Source organism: Gracilinanus agilis, chromosome 2 (genome assembly GCF_016433145.1).
Source record: "Gracilinanus agilis isolate LMUSP501 chromosome 2, AgileGrace, whole genome shotgun sequence".
Taxonomy (NCBI): Eukaryota; Metazoa; Chordata; class Mammalia; order Didelphimorphia; family Didelphidae; genus Gracilinanus; species Gracilinanus agilis.
In genome coordinates this window covers 356,106,988-356,126,685 of record NC_058131.1, presented here as the reverse complement: position 1 = coordinate 356,126,685, position 19,698 = coordinate 356,106,988, and the positions used below count along the sequence as shown (strand labels likewise).

General features: G+C 38.3%; 1 protein-coding gene across 1 annotated transcript; it reads right to left on the bottom strand.

Moving 5' to 3' along the window:
- Positions 1-281: 281 nt before the first annotated feature.
- On the bottom strand, positions 282-14,112 carry LOC123235512 (serine protease inhibitor Kazal-type 1-like). The gene is made up of 4 exons (XM_044661657.1): positions 14,058-14,112; positions 7,029-7,060; positions 4,849-4,940; positions 282-366 (listed from the first exon to the last, which is right to left on the bottom strand). The coding sequence occupies exons 1-4, from the start codon at positions 14,110-14,112 to the stop codon at positions 282-284; spliced, it is 264 nt and encodes an 87-aa protein (XP_044517592.1).
- Between the last annotated feature and the right edge of the window lie 5,586 nt (positions 14,113-19,698).

Sequence of the window (19,698 nt, the reverse complement as noted above, 5' to 3'; positions counted from 1 at the left end):
AGTCAAGAGAGGTTTATTCTAATATTGAGTGTCACTAATTGAGGGTATGACTCTGGGCAAGTCACCTCACTCTGTCTTTGCAATTTATAATGTTAGAGATTTTCCCAGAGGACTGTCAGATGATGTGTCAAATGAGCAGTTGGAGTCAGGGGAAGTACTTGAATTGATCCAAAGCTCAGTACTCTAGCCACACAGCAATTCTGTCTTTTTTCCAACATGTTTTTCACAAGAAGGCACATAAAGAGCAGCAACCTCATGCATTTATTTAAAACTCGGGCTGATTAGCTATGGTAACGGGAGCACCAGGATTTTTGGGATACTAAGCAGACCCCTTTTCTTAGGACACAGACGGGAATAAGTTTTTTTCTGAAAGAGAAAAGAGAAAGCACTGTGAATCACCTTTATTAAAAAAAATCTAGAGCCTGAAGTGGAAAATAAGATTCCTCTATCTAGAAAGTCATCAGTAAAACAAGGACAAGATAGAAGATTAGAGTAGGAAGGAACCTTAAAATGTGGAATGAGAAGTTTGTATGGGAGCTTAGAACAAAGAACATCAGGACATCAGTTATTTTATGGATTGCCTGATGTTTTTAGTCAGAAACTTTTTGTTTGGAACCACAATCAGCCTTTGACAGTTTTTGCTAATTGCTTCTGTTTCTGGCCTTTGGGGCCAAGCAGAACAAAGAACATCTTCTGTACCTCCATAGCTCTTCTAATATTGAAGGCAGTGATCAATATCCTCTTCTCTTTTAGTTTTCTCTTCGCTGGGTTAAATATCTCTGTGTGTCCTTCAATCAAAATCATTCTTGGTTGATGTCTTTTCTCTGGGTAAGTTCAAGTGCAGGTAGGAAACATAGTAGATAGAGATAGGGAACCTTGAATCAGGAAAACCTGAGTTCAAATCTAATCTCAGACACCCAATGGCAAGTCACTTAATCTCATTGCCTAAGTTTCCTCATCTGTAAAATGGGAACAATAATAACACCTGTGTCCCATGGTTTTTGTGAGAATAAAATGAGGTAATAATTTCGAAGTGTTTAGCACAGTGCCTAGAACATTAAAATATTGTAAATGCTATATGTTGTTGAGATGTTTCAGTATTGTTCAACTCTTTGGGAACCCATTTGAGGGTTTGTTGTTTTTTTTAATCAAAGATACTAGAATGGTTTGCCATTTTCTTCTGCAATTCATTTTTCAGATAGGGAAACTGAGGCAAACTGGGTTAAGTGACTTGCCCAGATCACACAGCCAGTAAGTGTTTGGAGCCAACTTTGAACTTAGATCTTCCTGACTCTGTGCCCAGTGCTCTATTTTTATGCCATCTAGCTGCCTTTAAACACTTTATAAATGTTAATTATTATTATTTTTAAGTGCCTCCGCATCTCTCCAATTCTTCCTGTCCTCTCTTCTCCTGGAAATCCTAGTTCCCACAAGAATTAAATCCAATGAATGCTAGTGTTCATGGTCCCCTTCAATTTAATCACCTTTAATAACTGCCTCTACACTCTCTATTATTTACTTTTTTTAAAAAAAATTTAAAATGAACACACATTAAACTTTAAAACTTACATTTGATGCCCAACAAGTATAATGTTTTTCACAACTTGAAATAGTACAAAAAAAATCAGGCAATAAAAGTCTAACGAAGGATTCTCAAACTAGGAAATGTGAACTTTTTAAAAAATAAAATTTATTGATTATTTCAGTATCCTCAATAATCCTATATTGTCTTTTGTTTTATTTTATCTTTAAAAAATGATTATTTTTTCTTTAAAAAGATGATTCAGAGAAGGGTTCCTCTAGACTATCAAAGAGGTTCATGAATTCTTGATCTAAACTTTTACACAGAGCTGTGATTTGAACTAAGGTTTTTAGTCAGTAAAAATATGTATGTTAAAGGTACAGGTACATTTTATGCCTTTTCTTGCCCTGACATTTTGTGTTCTATGATTTTTGTTTGGGACCTGATGGATTTCTAAGAGTCAGAATTTACTTATATCTGTTTCTTCCCTCTAAATACTGATAAAGATACATTAAAGTTTGTGTCAACCATATAGCTAGACCATGGGAAAATTTCCAAATGATCCCAAATTCACTTTAGTAAAATTTGTAAAGGAATAAAAACCTTCTAACATCTGGAAGGCCTCAAGATACCTAGTCAGGCCCAGGAAATGGGAATTCTTCATTATCCCTCATTGAGGGTCACAGTCCCCAATAAGGTGGGGGGGCTCTAATGGGGGACAAAGCTAGCGTAGAGACGCAAGATAATTTGGAAATGGGTCCTATGCAGAGAAGAACTTTAAATTTTAATCCTCAGTCTCTAATTTAGCCCTCATATGCCACAGTGTCACTAGGCACAGGCCTCCCTTGGTCCCTTCATCAATGTCTTCCTTTGCTATGGTCCTAAAAGAAGGTCCTCCTCCTTCTTCCTTTCTGTTGGCCCAAAATATAATGATCTTACAAAGCCTATCTCTTCCTGTTGTGGAATTTTCAGTTTAACCATGCAGGAAATCCTAATTGCCACTCAAAAGGAAGGAAGAAAGGAGATTTACTAAGCATTTGCCTGTGGACCCAGCCAGGGGTCATTCCTCTAAGGATTGGGCACTGAGAAAAGGAATGCTGGATATTTTATACACCATAAATTAGGGAGCCTTTCCATAGGTTACATGACACATGCACAATCAGAGGTATCTATGGACTTCCATGAGTTAAATGATATATACACAAGAGTTTTCATGGGCTATGAACACAAACATGATAGGCAAGGGCAGATATCCATCATGGATTTGTTAGGTGACAGCATGAGGAATAACAGGGTGACCTATGAAGTGGGATTCTAGCAGGTGCAGGGGAAAGAGGGGCTTTTGGTCACCCTGTTTGTAGCATGTTCCTGAGTGTGTCCATCTTGCAAAACCAGTCCTTAGAGCATAAGGGGGTCCCTAAAAGGGAGATCTGAGGATTTTCCACTATACTCCACCTGCCTTGCTTCTCTATAGCTTACAGACATCTCTCTCTCCTTTGAACTCTTAAAGTGAACAGGGAACTATTGATCTGATTTCCATTATAGCTCTTATGCTAATGATGTGTGGGATATTGGACAAGTAAATTATCCTCTTTGGAATCCAGTTTCTTCCTCTTTAAAATAAATTTCTGGTCTGAATATTATTTTTTAATTAATTTATAGCCTCTGATAATCAATGCTAATTATTAGTTCTAAGACAGAAGAGCAGTAAGGGCTAAGCTATAGAGAATAAATGACTTGCCCAGATTCCCACAGTTAAGAAGTGACTAAGGCTAAACTTGAACTCAGGCACTCCTGTCTCTAGACCTGTATCTCAATCCACTAAGCCATCTATCTGCTCATTGCCTGTATATTCTATTAGATCCCCTACCACCAAATCTTATATTGTCTATTCTATTCTGAGTGGTCTTTCAGATTTGATCTAATTTAGTTCTGCAGGTATTTGTTATGTACCTGCTGTTTGCTAGGCACTATGGATAAAAAAAACCAAAAATACAATAATCCTTGCCCTCAAAGAACTTAATCTATTTGAGTGAAATAAAAAATGTATACTTGGTAAGTACAAAGTAATTGGTTGGGGAAATGGAAAGAATCACTCAAGTACTGAAAGGATTTGGAAAAATCACCTAATTTATACATTAAAGTGATAGTTGAAAAAAATCTCAATAGAGCTAGGGAGTCCAAGAGACAGAGATGAGAAGAAAGGACATTTCATGCATAGGATACAGCAAATACATAGTTTGGCTGGAATTTAGAGTAAACAAGAGATTAACAATGAATCTCTGAGTACCTATCATGTTATTTTGCCCTCCTGATTTTTTTCATTATTTCTAGAAATAATATCTTATTATTTTAAATGCCTGTGTTTGGTGTCTTCAGCTATAGTATCAAGAACCCATGGGGACAAGGAATATATCAAATCTTGTCAAGAGGATACTGTGGCAGAGGGGAGCCAAAGTAGAGATCTATGGGCTTTGATTTGGAAGTCATGTTCTAACTTCATCCTTGTACTTAACCTATGCATAAGTATCCACTCATTGAACTTCTGATAGGAGGATTTTAGAACATAAAGGTATAACCCAGAAAGCTGCTCAAGGAAGGGATCTTCAAGATCACCTAGCCCAAATCCCTCATTTTACCAAAGAGGAATCCAAATCTTAGAGAGGGAGTGACCTTCTTAATAGTCAGGACTAGATAACAAAGTTTCCTGACTCTAAGATCAGCATTCTTCCCTCTCTCCATGGTATAAAATATACTCAAGGGAACTCTTTATGAGAGACTCCTCACTGGCCCTTGTACCTTTCCTTGACATCATTGTAGTGGTCACCTAATTTCCATCATCCCCACCCCTTTCTCATTGTCCATTTGACTTAGCTAATTGTATGGGACTTTTTAGAATCTAGGCAGACACATTTGGAGGCAACATTGTATAGTGAAAAGAATCCTGGAATAAAATCTAGCAGAGGTAGGTTGAATTCCATGTGTGTCATTTTATTCCTGGGAAGTCTCGGGTGAATCAGCACTCTTCTTTGGCAGTTTGGTGAGGCCTGTAGACCCCCTTTCAAAATAACGTTTGTTGCCTGCTTTCATAATTAAAGGAAAGGAGGGTGTTCAGTTTGAGACTAGTGAAAATAAAGATTTCATTTTTTTTCTTCATCCAAGTTCATGGAACCCTACAAAAGTTTTCACTGATCCATTGGCAGGGGGTTTGTGGACTGCAGATCAAGAACCTTTGGACTAAAATTACCTCTAAGGCCCTTTCAAGTTCTTAGTTTAAATCAGATTTTAAAATGTCATCTCTAAAAAAATATTATGTTGGTACTCACTTATTATCCCGACACAATTCGCATTCATTGAGATATGTTTGTCCATCAGTGCCACAGACAGGGTCATAGACTTCTGAGCATTCACATTTAGGCTAAAATAGTCACAAAATAAAATGAGATATCACAGAAACTCATATGCTCAGAGCTTCAGAACCTGGAGGGATCTATACTAACCATTTCAGGCAGTCAGGCTATAAACATTTATTAAGTACCTTTTATGTGCCAGGCACTCTACTCACCACTGAAGATACAAAGAAAGGTAAAAGATAGTTCCTGCCATCAAGGAAAGTGGAGACAAAATACTCTGTTCATTGGAAGACTGCCATCAACAGTCTAATCGGGATGATAACATACTACCAATTGTGTATAAACCATATATGGGAAACATTCTCTGGGAATGGTGTGGGTCTGATAGGCCTGAGTTCCTTTTCCTTTCTCAGAATATTTCTGCCTTCTCTTTTTTTTTGTTGTTGTTGTGTTTTTTTTTATCAACAATCACATTTGCCCAATCACAAAAGACACTGAAATGATCTTTTCTTATGTCATTTGAAAGAAAACAATCTCTGAAGTTAGCATCATTACACAGAATTTCATTTTCTTACACAACAGAAGAACTAAAAGAGAGCTTAGAATAAATAACATAGAACACAGGGCTGGAAGGGAGCTGAGAACATGGAAAACATCAGAGCTGCAAGAGACTTCAGAACAAAGAATGTAAAAGTGATTAGAATACCTAGTATATGGAACACAGAATGTCAAAACTGGAAGAGACTTCAGAACAGAGAATGTCAGGGCAAAGACCATAGCAGATCATAGCTGGACAGGAACCCAAAATATAATGGCATGGGACTCTGTATTCCCCTTTATACCCTTTATGCTTCAGATCAAAATGTAAAGCAGGAAAAATTCCTTTCCTTCCTTGCATTCTTGTTAGGATTGAGGAAAGAGTGAATCTGGACATGGTACAAAGCTCATGATAAGAAAGACCCTGGAGATTATTATTGCCATTGCAATTTTCCCCTAGATTTCCAGATGGACACAGAGACAGACCTCCAGGCTATGCTTTGATACCATCTGGTTGTATCTAAGACATCTACTCACCCCCTAAACTATGAGGGTCACCCCCTGTGTCTTTAGGACCCAAACCCCTGTCATATTGTTACGATTAAAAATAATAAAGGCTGCTATAAATATAGAAATTAGTATTTTAATTAAAGCCATGCTGACAGAGATAAAATCAATAGACCACGTGCTTGTAAGAATTTAAAACTGCTGCCCCAGCCATTATTGTTACCTCCATGCACTCAGGTAGCTAAAGAGGAAGTTCAGTCACTTCCCCCTATTTAAAACAGTCCCTTACCTTGAATACATAATCCAAAACAGGAAACCCGTTGGACCATGGGAAATGTAGTTTGATAGTTCCCACGTGCCCATAGAAAAAATATATATACTTTTAAAATGTCATCTCCCAAATTCCAATTATACAACATAACAAATACTTGCACACACACACACACACACACACACACACACACACACACACACATTCAATCCTGCCTAATCTCATTCCATTACTTCATCCTTGGTCATATTATTATCCCTGTGTTTGTAAGAACACAAAAGACCCAGAACACATCCCTCTAGGAGGCAGCATTCCATCTATGCTGGCCTCCCAGCCAAATTCAATATGAATTTCAAATTAATAAATTTCTCTTTTTTTTCTACACTAAGTTATGGAGTCTTGCATTCTTACAAGGGTAGCCATCCCAAGCTCCAAGGGCTCATCTCTAGCCCTCCACAGCAATACACAGAACACAAAAGGTCAAAGCTGAAGAGACCTCAGAACATAGACACATACATCCAAAATGTTAGAGCTGAAACAGACATCAGAATTCACAGAATATTGAAGGGGGAAGGAACCACAGAACATAGAACACAGAGTTTAGAGAGTATCTTTGCCCTTTCTCTTCATTTAACAGAATAGGAAACTGAGACCCAGAAAGAAGAAGTAACTTGTCTAAAGATCAGGAATACACTAATGATTTTAGGTCAAATAATGGTAGATCTGTGATGCCTCATTGCCATTAGATGCCAAATGCTGAATGGACTGTGTGAATCAATGGTCCTCTTCTCCGTGGCATGGGAGAAATGTTAAATGACAAAGCAGAAACCTTTCTTACCTCTCGGAGGATTTCTTTAGCTTGAACAGTATCTAAGAAACAAAAATTACAAAAGTTAGGATTGTCTTGTCCGTATGACAGATACTTAGGGGGTGGGAGAGAGAAAGTAAGGGAGACAGAGAAGCCCAGATTATATTCCTACTGTTTCAACCCACCCCTCTGGCACTATACTGGTCATTCCCCAAACCCTAGCCCCTTGAAATGTGGCAAAAATGAAATAAAAGTTCAGTTGACTAAACACAGGTGTTTTTCTATCCATTATTTCAAATCCTTGACTCTGGGAATGAGGACACCAGGGACTTTGTCTTAACTGTGCTGTACAATCACTGTGTGAACTCAGACAAGTCTCTGTCATTGCAATTTACTTTCCTTTGCTTTAAAATGATTTCACTGGAATAGAAAATCTAAAGTTCCCTTCTGTTATGAGGAAGAGATAAAATAGTAGGAGAGATGAAGGTTTGCAGAGGACAGATGCATGAGACATGAAGAGGAAAGATTCTGGAATGCTGGAAGGAAGGGTTAAGCTGGAACTCAGGGGCCATTAGCTGTCTTGCTCTCTGGATGTGAACCTGGAGGGAGTGACTACCAAGTCCTGAGGGGTTTGATCTTGTCCGTGTTGCTGTCCTTTGTTGCTGTGTGTCCTTGGAGGAAGATCCTGTGAAACTGTCGCTAGCCTGAATCAGCACCCAGTTACCTGCATTGTCAGTAAGCAGAGGTCTGGGCCCAGTTGGTCCCTATCTGATCTGTCACAGACCAGCACTTCTAGTACTAATCAAGAGAGGTTTGGATAGTGTAGGATAGCTATAATAGGGTCTGGGTTACAGATAGTGAGGAGAGTGTAGACCATCAAATCTCTGAAGGCCCTTCATGAGAAGGTTTAGATCTGGGATTATTCGTTAGTGAACTAGCAGAGATTCCCCTTTTACTCCAAACCTCTCATTTGAAATAAACTACATCTTCCAGTGAGTTTACCCAGCTCAGTGACTGAGTGATCTGTGTGCTGGTCACAGATCAGGCTCTGGCCTAGTCAGGGTGAACTGCTAGACCCTTCAACCCACAATGTGAAAAGCCTGGTACCTGCCCAAAATAATCAGTTGGTCTCTCATCTGACCTTGCTTCCAAAACCCACCAATACACTTCCACTTCTGCCATTTGATGTTTCATGTACTAAAGTCACTTTCAGCTCTAAAAGTTTTTCAATGTATGGTCTATGTTTTACATCCTGTGTTCTACACCCTATATTCTTCTTTTAATTTAATCTGGTTTTTTGAGATCGTATAATGGTGGAGAAGCTAGGGGAGGGTAAAAAGATAAATAAGACAAGACATCTTCCCAGAAGAAAATATACCAATAATAGAATGCAATGCAAAATCTGATAAGTACTATGGAAAAGGCCAAGATTTCTTAGAGGAATGTGGTTTTGAAACTGGCATTTTGACAGAGACAGGGAGGGAGACCATTTCAAGCAAAGGAAACCGAGTGGTAATAGAATAATATCATTAATAGAATAATGTGGGTATGGTTTGTGGGCTTATACAATCACTATTCTCTCAAATGTTACTAATAATTGCCCAAACTGCTAAATTCAATTGCTTTTTCTCAGTCCTAATCCACCTTAACTTCTTTTGGAAACTTTCAGCATTACAGACCACTTTATTATCTTATCTATTCTCTCTTCTCTAGGTTTCCATAGCACTGCTCTTACCTGGTTTTCCTCCTTCCTGTTTGTCGGCTCTGCCACAGTCTACTTTGTCACCTTGTCTTTCATATTGTGTAAATGGAATTAGCTCAAGCCCATTCATAGTTAAAACTCTAGCCACCAGAGATAATGTCATCCTCACCTCCCTTAGTGGAGAGGGGAGATGAGTTACCCACACGTGACAATAAGTAACAAATCAAGAACAAGGGACTGCCCTTTGGGCAGTCCAAATCAGTGTAGAGGCTGCCATTTGTCCACTTGAATTAGAGGTGGACCCACAGGAAGTGACGAGAGACACTATCTCTTCAAGTATGTTGGTAACTTCCTGTGGAGGCAGTTCCCGCTTTGAACTTGGTGCTGAAGGATCTTGGCTGAGACCTCAGGAAGCTTCCCCTCTGAAATGTCACGTGGGTAAGTTAGGGTGACTTCCTTGGCCTACCTTGGCCTTTCCAGACTCTCTATTTCCCTACCTTCTACCTTCCTAATTGTAAATAAACTACCATAAAACCCATCCTGATTTGGGTCTATTTTAATTATGGAATCAATCTGAATTATTGAATTCCAGTGACCACACCTTAAAATATATATCTATATAGTATCTAAATTCTAAATATTACAGTTTCCTGAATCCTTTTCATGGGCATACTCCAAGACTCTTGTAGACTCTCTTCCCTTCTCTCTCTTAGTCATTTGATTAGCATTCCTGGTTTAACTGTCTGTCATCTGTATGAAACATGTCTTAGAGAGCTGCCTAGTCAGCTCTAATCCTATATCATGGACTGTTCAATGAACATTTCATCATGGATGTCCCACAGCCATCAGCAACCTCAACATATCCAAAACAAAAGCTAATCTCCTTTTCCTCCAAACCTACCCTGCCTCCAACTGTCCCTTTTTCTATCAAGGCTACCACTATACTTCCAGGCATGTAGATTTACAACCTATGGGCTATCCTGTACTTTCCTTTTCCAAATCACTAATCTGACCTGCATACTTAGTCTGCATTCTTTGTCTTGTCCTAAATATCCATAATTAAGCCACTTGTTATACTCTTAGGGAGTTTGACTAGAGCAAATCTATCCAAAACAAAAATGTGAACTAGATAAAGATTCTTTATGACATCACCTTTTAGTGTCCCTTTTTTGGGAGTTTCAGTTTTATTGATATAATGACCTCATCTGAAAGAGCAAGCAGCATGTCACATAGGTAGCAACCTCCTACTTTTCTATTTAAAACATTAAAAAAAGCTATTATTTTCCTTTTATGCCTTAATAAGAAAAAAGGGAAAATTTTCTCTTAATAGAAATCCTTAGTCAAGCAAAACAAATTCCCTTAAAGCCTGTCCACAAGAAAATATATCTTATTCCATACCCTAAATCCATCAACTTTTTGTAATGGATAGCATGTTTCATCTAAAGGGCCCAACTCCTTCTGATATTCTATATTTCCAAGTGAATTAAATAAGTTATTCTGAGAGGTTGTTTTTCCTTCTCTTTTCTAGATGACCTGTGAAATGAGTTATATCTTAATCTGATTCCTTATGTGCTCTCATTCTTGGTCTCCTCCTCTCAGATTTGAGAGTTGGAAGGGATCTTAGGAATGGGAAAACCCTTGGATTTTGAGCCCAAAGAATTTGATTTCAGTCTTGCCTCTGAAAGACACTCTTTTATGGAAGATAGGAAGAGTAATTTTCCCTCTCTGACACTCAAGTTTCCTAATTCTTTTTTTAAAGATCTTTATTTTATTAATTAATTTGGAACATTTTCCCATGGTTATAGGATTCATGTTCTATCCCTCCCCTCTTCCCACCCCTCCCATAGCCAGCACACAATTCCACTGGGTTTTACACGTATCATTGATCAAGACCTATTTCCATATTATTGATATTTGCACTAGGGTGCTCATTTTGAGTCAATATCCCTAATTATATCCCCATCCTCCCATGTGAACACACAGTTGTTTTTCTTCTGTGTTTCTACTCCCACAGTTCTTCCTCTGAAGGTGAATGACATTCTTTCTCATAAGTCCCTCATAGTTGTCCTGGATCATTGCATTGTTGCTAGTAGAGAAGTCCATTACATATGATTTTACTACAGTGTATATGTCTCTGTGTATAATGTTCTCCTAAGTTTCCTAATTTGTACAGTATCAATAATGACACATACTCCCTTCCTTGCAGAGCTGTTGTAAATAAAATGCTTTGTAAAGAAAGCCTTTCCTTCTGAGGAGCATAGGAATGAAGCTAGAAAGGAATTCTGTCTTCTATTCTGAACTAATGATTTGATAAAAGAGAAAAAAGTCCCAGGTTACATTTGTAATAAATGGAAGATTTATTTCTCTTGTTCTCTTGTCTAAATCAAATTATACTCTTAGCTCTCTTCACCAAAACCTTCTTCTGTTAATTTATTGAGGCAGACATAGTGAAGTTCTTTTGCAAGTCCTTTCAAGCTGGTAATGCCTTCTGGATCATCTTGGAAGGTGTGTTCATGGTCTAAGCACAGAGTAGAGTTAATTGTGCTAATACTTATCACTAGAAGGATGTTCCCTAGGGAATGCATGTTTTGGCCATAGTAACTTATGGAACGATCTAGTAAAGTGATATTTGGTTGGTGGTGGTGGTAGGGAGCAAATTTGCTCTGGTAGTGGGAAAATCCATATGAAAGAAATCTAAGATCTCTGGAAATCTAAAAGTAATTATCACCCAAGTTCTGTTTGCAGTTGTTTTTGCCTTTGTAAGGGAATCAATCACCTTTCCAACTGGCTTATTCTCTTTCTCAGGGATTTGCAAAGGAGTCCCCAAAAGGGTAATTGAGCTGGGAAAAAATAACCCTAATTCCTGAACAAATAAGAAGTAATCTAAAGTCTTTGTCATCCCCTAGGTGCCTGAAATAGGATTTAAATGCTTTAAAGCTAGAACATTTGGTGGAAGAAGACCCAGGCGTCAGGCATGGCTGTGCCTTCAGCAATATAGTCTAGAATCAGCTCTGCTCTGGACCTGAGCACACTCATATCACAAAAGGGCTGTGATGCAGCACTAATTAAATAGTAGATCCAAAAGTGCTCAAGAAAGTATAAAGTGCTGAATGAATACAAAGTATGCTCTATCATTTCCAAGCATTTCTTCTACTATAGTTGTCATAAGTGTGTATCATTTGGAAAATGAGTTGAGGTCACTAAAGGCAGGTAGGATTGGGAATTAGTCATAGAACTGAAGTTTGCCTCTGAAGCTGACTAACTGTGTGATCTAGAGAGGGTAACCTTTCACTTTCACTAAAAAGGCTCTGTTTCCTCTTTAAAAGGTTAGGACAGTTACCTTCTTATAGGTTTTTTCAATTAGACAATCCATACATATTTATTAAATGTCTATTAGGTGTTAAAAAGCACTGCAGACACAAAGTCAAGCTAGAAATTACATATGTGGAGGTATATAGATGACACAGAAAGAAGAAACAATGTAATATTGCTGAGAAAGGTCCTAATTACTAGAGAGATCAGAAAAGGCTTCAGCAGAAATTGACTGAGTCTTTCTGGAAACCAGGAATTCCAAGAGGTAGAGGTGAGGGAGAGGATTCCAGGCCCAGGAGAGGAAACAGGAGATGTAGTGTGTGATGTGAGAAGAAGCAAAGAATTCAATATGGCTGGACAGTAGAGCATGTGAAGTAAATGATGGGAGTGATGGGAAAAGTAAAGAAGTAGGAAGTGGTTAGTTAACTTGGGAAATGCTTTAAATGGCATGTGGAGGATTTTATATTTGATCCTTGATATAACAGAAAAGCACTCTACTTTTGAAAAACTACTTCAGTAGGAGTGTGATCTGATTATATTTTGACTTTAGGGAAATCATTTTAGAAACTCGTTGGGAGATAACCTGTAGAGATGAGAATAGATCAAACATTGCAATAGTCAACTTCAGGCTACTTATTTGGTATTATCATCTGTTTTTGAAACCTCCAAGTTTGCACCTTGTCCCTTAGGACTTTGCCTTGGAGGAAGTCCCAGACTGACTTTGTCTCCAAACTGAGCAATAGACCTTAAAGTACTTTATGAACTCAGTTTATATTAGATTTGTATGCAATCAAGTCTTAGGAGTTTCTTCCATTGTAATCAGAGACCTCTCCCAGGTAGTCCATCCCCTTGCTGGAAACATCTTTTTTGTATCCAGTTTAAAACAACAATCCCTTCCTGTTAATCAGGTCCTGAGCTCCTCATTTCCTTTTGCTAATTAGACACAGTCTGGAAGAGCTCAAAATAGACTTAAAAAAACAATTAAGAGAGGCAGAGGAATAGTGGGGAAGAGAAATGAAAGTGATGCAAGAAGAAATAGGCCAATTGAAAAAGGAGAATCAAAGACTGACAGAGGAAAACTAGGTTTTAAAAATAAGAATTGACCATGTAGAAACAAATGGTTTCATGAGAAATCAAACAACAATAAAGCAGAATCAAATGAATGAAAAAAAAACAGAGAAAAATATGAAATACTTTATTGAAAAAAACGACTGACCTAGAAAATAGATCTAAGAGAGACAATCTGAGAATTATTGGACTACCTGAAAGCCATAATGAAGAAAAAACCTTGGATATCATTAAAAATATAGTCAAAGTGAAGCCAGAGAAGAATCTGAATAAGAGTGGTGACTATGTGAGGGCAAGTCAATTCATGAGAATCTAAGGAAGTAGAAATGACAAAATTTGGCTTTTGATATGTGAGGTTAATGAAACTGAATAATTTAATGTGAGAATTTGAACTTAGGTCTTCCCTACTCCAAAAGTACCACGTAGCTTTCTTGGTCTCTACGTGTCTGTCTCCAAGTCTGAGCTTTTTTCTCTGTCTCAGTTTTTCTTTTATGTCAACATTATCATCCATCCTTAATAGTGTAATAACCCTATCTATGATTACCGCATCAGTGTCTTTTCCACAGATCCCAGATCCAGGTTCTCAATGATGTAACTGGTAGCTAGGTTCAAAGATGGATACTATTATATTTGTTAAACAGTGATATTTGTGGGAAGCTGTAGAAAGGCCAGTTGTCAGTAGATACTCTCACTTACTAGTTGTTGGGCTAGTTCCCTGCTTTCTTGTCTGTTTTCTCCCATGTGTAGCAGGACTAATCATACTCCCATTCCCTCTCACACAGCAGAGTTGTGGAGAAAGCTTCCAGCCTCAGGAACTGCCTTTATGTAGCTGATTCACCAGCATTTAGTTCCAGTCCATTGAGCTTTAAAAAACTCCCAATAGGGTGCAGCTAAAGTCAAATTGCATTCTGGATGAAGGGCCATCAGAGGGCTACTAGCCTCCAAAATATGATCAATGTACCAAAGGGGAAACTTACCCAAGAAGCAGCACAGAGCCATGGAGAGCAGCAGGAATATACTGAGGGGCCTCATGATCAGTCTCCTTTAGCTCTAGCTGAAGCTGAAACTGAAAGAGAGTAGCTGTCCTGAGTACAGAGGAGTTTAAGAGGTCGCCATAAAAAGTTCTCACAAGGCCTGTGGGCTCCACCTGCTGAATTACATCATGTCCTCAGGTGACCCACTGCCATAGGCCAGCCCTAACCGGATCTTCATCCTCTTGACTGACTTGCCTTGAGACAGACATTGTCCAATGCCAAGCAATTTCATTGCCCTGTCCCCACTGAGCCCCAACTTCTGTTCACTCTGTGTTTTTCTAGAGGTGCCTTACTTCTTCCTGCCCACCTGGGGAATCTAGTGAGATTTGTTTACATCCCCATCCTTAGCCCCCAAGCTTCCCCTCCCTTATATATCCCCACTTCCTGTGTCTCTTTTGTATTTGTGTCCCTCTATTCAGCCTTCCTCCTTTATGAATTTGTGTGTGACTCCAGAATCTTACCTGGGTTGTTCGGGCCCCAGAGCCTTCCTCATTCTTGTCCCCATTATCTAGGTCTCCATCCCATGTGTCTGTCTGTGGTCAGTTTGTCACAGTATATATTTGTGTATGTCTATTGATGTGTATATTTTTGCAATTTGTATATTTGCACATGGACATCTAAGTGGTGAAGTAAATAGAAAGCTGAGCCTGGAGGCAAGAAGATCTGAATTCAAATTTGGCTCCAGACATGACTAGCTATGTGATCCTGGATAAATCACTCTAATTCTGTCTGCTTCAGTTTCCTTACATATAAAATAAGAATAATAATGGTACCTACCTCCCAGGGTTATTGTGAGGGTTAAATGAGACATTTGTAAAGCACTTTGAACTTGGTCTGGAATAGAGTAGAAATTTAATGAATGCTTGTTTCCTTCTTTCTTTCCCCCAGCCTTTCATAGAGGGAATCAGTGATATCTATTCTATCAATAGGCTGAATCTGACTAGATAATCTCTATAGTTTCCATATAGATGTGACTTTTAGGGTACTAAAACACATGAGATGATGGTAAGACTTCTGTTTGACCTCAGAGAACTTGGGTTCAGATTCTACCTCCGCTGCTCCTAATTTTCTGTGTGAGCTTCAGTGAGTTATTTAGCCTTTTGTTTCCTTATCAGTAAATTGGGATATAGGACAAAAGACTACAAAAGCTTTGAAATCTCTTCTAGCTCTAGACAAATGATTCCATGTGCCTTCCTCTACTCCTGGTGGGGAAAGAATCTTCTTTTCTCTTTTGAAAGTAGGGAACCCTTCCTTTCTTTCATCTCATTTATATAGCAGCCATGAGGGAAGTAAGACTAGAGGTATTCTTCCCATTTTCCAGATGAGAAGCTAAGGCCCAAAGAGCTGAAATGAAATCGCCAAGGTCAAGGAGGGGTTAGTGGCTGAATTAGAGTAAAAAATCCTTATCTCTTGACTCTTTGTCCAGTAAGCAAACATTCTGGGAGTGGGGAGAAAAGATAGAAACAAATAAGAAGCCAGAATCTCTCCCTGAACAACCTTTCTTATACATTACTGGTCTTATGGATGATGGGGAATCTCACAATGGAAACACTTGAAACTCAAATGAGATATAGATTTCAGGCTCACCTGTATAGAGAGTGACCATCAACCAAATCTCCAAATAAAGAAAACTATATATTCTTTTTATTGATTAATTTATTTTGGCACCTAGGCTTGGGCATTTGTGGATCACACAGTAATAAGTGTCTAAGTACAGATTTGAACTAAGGAAAATGAGTCTCCCCGACCGCAGGGCCAAGCACTCTATTCGGTTGTACCACCTGGAACACCCATATGTTCTTTAATTTGGCAGAATCACACTCTTCAAATAGGAATGCCATGTTAGAAATAAATTGGAGGCAATTTCCATTTCCTGGTCAGACAATATCTGAAGTATTGTATCCAGTTCTAGATATAAGTTGAGAGATTCTGTGAGCATTGCAAGTATAACTCGTGGATATTTGCTAGATCCCAGTCAATTCAGGACTTCCTGCCTTTTTTTAAAGCTGAAACTAAATAGGTCTCGCGGGAATTCAACATAAATTGGTACCCCTCTTTCCTTTTAGGAAAGAAAGTTTTGAAAATCCTCTTCTGTGTCAGCCCCACCATTTGGGCATGCATGCATACTATGTGAAGAAGCTGGAGATCTCCTGTTCCTGGGTGTTTTGGAAGATGCTCATGTCTTGTTCCATGTGACTCCTGGTCTTAAGAAGCTTGGCCTCTGACCCCGTCTAACCAGGGAGACACAGAAGAAGTGAAGTCACAGGAGTTATAAATGTTGACCAAAGAAGTTTGTGATCTCTTAGCTAGGAACCAGTGGGGTTGGAATGGAGATATGAGGTGAGCAGGCAAACTCAGATTAGCAAGGCCACATGATTATGTGTTTTCACTCTCTTCATTCCATTTTTACTATCTAATAAATAATTATAAATTAATATTCAGTCTCCAAAGAATTTTAATCCTCACAGTCTCAAGAAGTGGCACTCCCTCCCAGGTGCCTTTGCCTTTTAACCCGACCTTATATATGTAGTCTTATAGCTACAATCCTGGAGTTTCCCCAGATCAGCATTAACTAGAGGAGACCTGCTCCTTGGGTTGGAATATATTCACCTTTACTGGTAGAAGAATCTCACCACCAGCTCCCTCTTTTAGACCCATTTGCTGTTCAATGTCTTGGTCATTATCTTGTACCTGAATTTCCATGTGATAAGGAGAGAAAGGCTGTATCTAGTTGGATTACATAATCTCCACCTAATAATTTTTATTCCTCCCTCTATTCCTTCATCACCCATGCTACAAGAGGCATCTGGCAATTTTAATACTCCAGCATTGGACTGGCCCCATATGTGTAAGTTCCTCTTAAAGAAGTCTGATTCACTTCTAAAATCTGGCCTGCCTCAGTTCTCATTCTTACTCCTGTTCTCTTCCAGTTGGCCTGAGGTAGAAAAGAGGGCCTTAGGGATATGGACTATTTAATTCATTTTTCCCCTTAACTCAAATCTCATTTCTGTGCACTGAGAATGTTTCTTTTCTTCTTTATGTAGGTAGGAGTCTATGGTTATTGTCAAAGGACAGCCCTCTGCCTCAGGGAGCTGAGAGAGATATGGTTTGGAAATAAAGAGGATATAAATACAAAAGGATAGCTAGATGATGCAGTGATTAGAGCACTGGTGCTAGAATCAAGAAAATCTGAGTTCAAATTCAACCTTAGAAACTAGCTGTGTTACCCTAAACAAGTCACTTAACTCCATACACCTCAGTTTCCTCATCTGTAAAATGAGCTAAGAAGCTAATGGAAAACCACTCCAGTATGTTTAGCAAAAAAATCCCAAAAGAATCACAAAATTTTAAACATGACTTAAATGACAGAACAACAACAAAAACAAAAGATATCAATGAAAGTATTTTTAAAAGAAAAGGAGGGGAAAGGGAAAATTTCTGTTGAATCTTTTGCTCAGAAATTTTCAACCTGGGAAAGGAAATTTTCTTAATATTGCCTTAGCTAACTGTCAGGGTTACCTGTGCTAATGCCAGTTCTAACCAATTGTTAGTTTTCTGTGTGTGTATTTACATCTCAGTAATGTGTCATCATTATATATCAGGGTTTGATTTATTGTTTGGTTAATAGTTTTTGTCCCAGACTGAGAAAGACCTGGGTTCATAGCCAACCTCAGACACTTAAAATAGCTGTGTGGTTCTGGATTAGTTTCTTCATCTTTGTTGACCTCACTTTCCTCATCTATAAAAAGATAATAAGAATAGCAATCTACCTCCCAGGGTTGTTGTGAGGATCAAATGAGATAATAATTGTAAAACTCTTGGCATAGTTTTTCGCACACAGTAAACTTTATATAAATATTAACTATTATTATTAGCAATTAAATGTAATGGACTTCTCTACTAGCAGCAATGCAATGATACAAGACAATCCCAAGGGACTTATGAGAAAGAATGCTACCCACATCCAGAGAAAGAACTGCGAGTAGAAACAGAAGAAAAAATATTTCCTTGATCCCATGGTTCAATGTGGATATGATTGGGGATGTAGACTCTAAATGATCACTCTATTGCAAATATTAACAATATGGAAATGGATCTTGATCAATGATACATGCAAAACCCAGTGGAATTGCTTGTTGGCTATGGGAGAAAGGAGGGAGGAGGGGAGGGAAAGAATTCAAATCATGTAACCATGGGAAAATATCCTAAATTAAATAAATAAATTTTAAGAAAAGAAAAAAAGAAGCTATTTTTCTGGTGGTAAAGAATTGGAAAATGAGGGGATGTCTATCAATTAGGGAATGGCTAAACAAATTCTGATATATGATTGAATAATATGCTTGCTATAAGAAGTGACAAACTAGATGATTCAGAAAAAAAGCTGGAAAGGCCTACAAGAACTGATGCAGAGTGAAATAAGCAGAACAGCAAGAACATTGCAAACAGTAATATTAATACTGTATAATGATCAGTTGTGGAAGACTTAGCTATTCTCAGTAGTACATTCAAGGAGGACAACTCTGAAGGACTTATGACAAAGAATACTATGCAACTCCAGAGAAAGAACTGATAGAGTTAAGATGCTAATCAAAATATACTTTTTTTTACTTTATTTGCATTTTATTTTGGAGATTTTGGTTTTATAAGTATTCTTTTACTATAATGAACAATGTGGCAATAGGTTTTGCATAATAATACATGTATAAACCAGATTAAATTGCTTGCCTTCTTCAGGAGGTGGGAGGAAAAGGAGGGAAGGAGACAGTTTGGATTTTATATATCCCAAATAGGGATGTGGAAGATTGTTATTATATATAATAGAGACATATATCTGAATTAAAAAATGAAAATATGTTGTTAAATAAATTCTCTCTGATCATTTACCACCTCAAACTGAACTCAGAACCTCTTGATCCCTGAAATAACTGTTAGGGCGGGGAATATTCATATCTCAAGATTATTGGCTACCAATCTGAGCTCAGCAAAGAAAGAAGAAAGGCAGAACAAGGCAACTCAGAGACTCAAAGTGCAGTTTCACGCCTGCCAAAGATGGACAGTCTCCACATCCACATGTTTTTGCTGAAAGCTACCATTGCCTCTGACAGGGCGTGGGAGATAGACAACCCTTTTTAGGTCAGAGGGGAACAGTTTCATCCAGAATGAGTCCATCCTCTTGATTTTTAGTCTACAATTATATTTCGATGCCTGAACCTCATAGACCAATCAAGAATTCCCAATTTCATCTTAGGAAAGTGTGTATCTCTTATCAAGGATCCAGAGTGCTGTATTCAGCATAGCAGAAGGTCCCTTAGGCCAGTAAAAAAAAAAAAAAAAACTTTTTTTTAAACCCTTACCTTCCAACTTAGAGTCCATACTGTGTATTGGTTCCAAGGCAGAAGAGTGGTAAGGGTTAGGCAATGGGGGTTAATTGACTTGCCCAGAGTCACACTGCTGGGAAGTGTCTGAAGTTAGATTTGAAACAAGGACCTCCCATCTGTAGGTCTGGCTCTCAATCCACTGAGCCACCCCGTTGCCCCCAAAATCAGGTTTCTTAATTATCTTTCATGTCTTTATGAGGAAAGTT

Excerpts from the sequence above, each read along its gene's own strand:
- LOC123235512 (XM_044661657.1), bottom strand. The coding sequence starts at position 14,112 with ATGAGGCCCCTCAGTATATTCCTGCTGCTCTCCATGGCTCTGTGCTGC. Across the intron at positions 7,061-14,057 it reads GGCTCTGTGCTGCTTCTTGG|ATACTGTTCAAGCTAAAGAA; the intron begins GTAAGTTTCCCC and ends TTTGTTTCTTAG. Across the intron at positions 4,941-7,028 it reads CTAAAGAAATCCTCCGAGAG|CCTAAATGTGAATGCTCAGA; the intron begins GTAAGAAAGGTT and ends TGACTATTTTAG.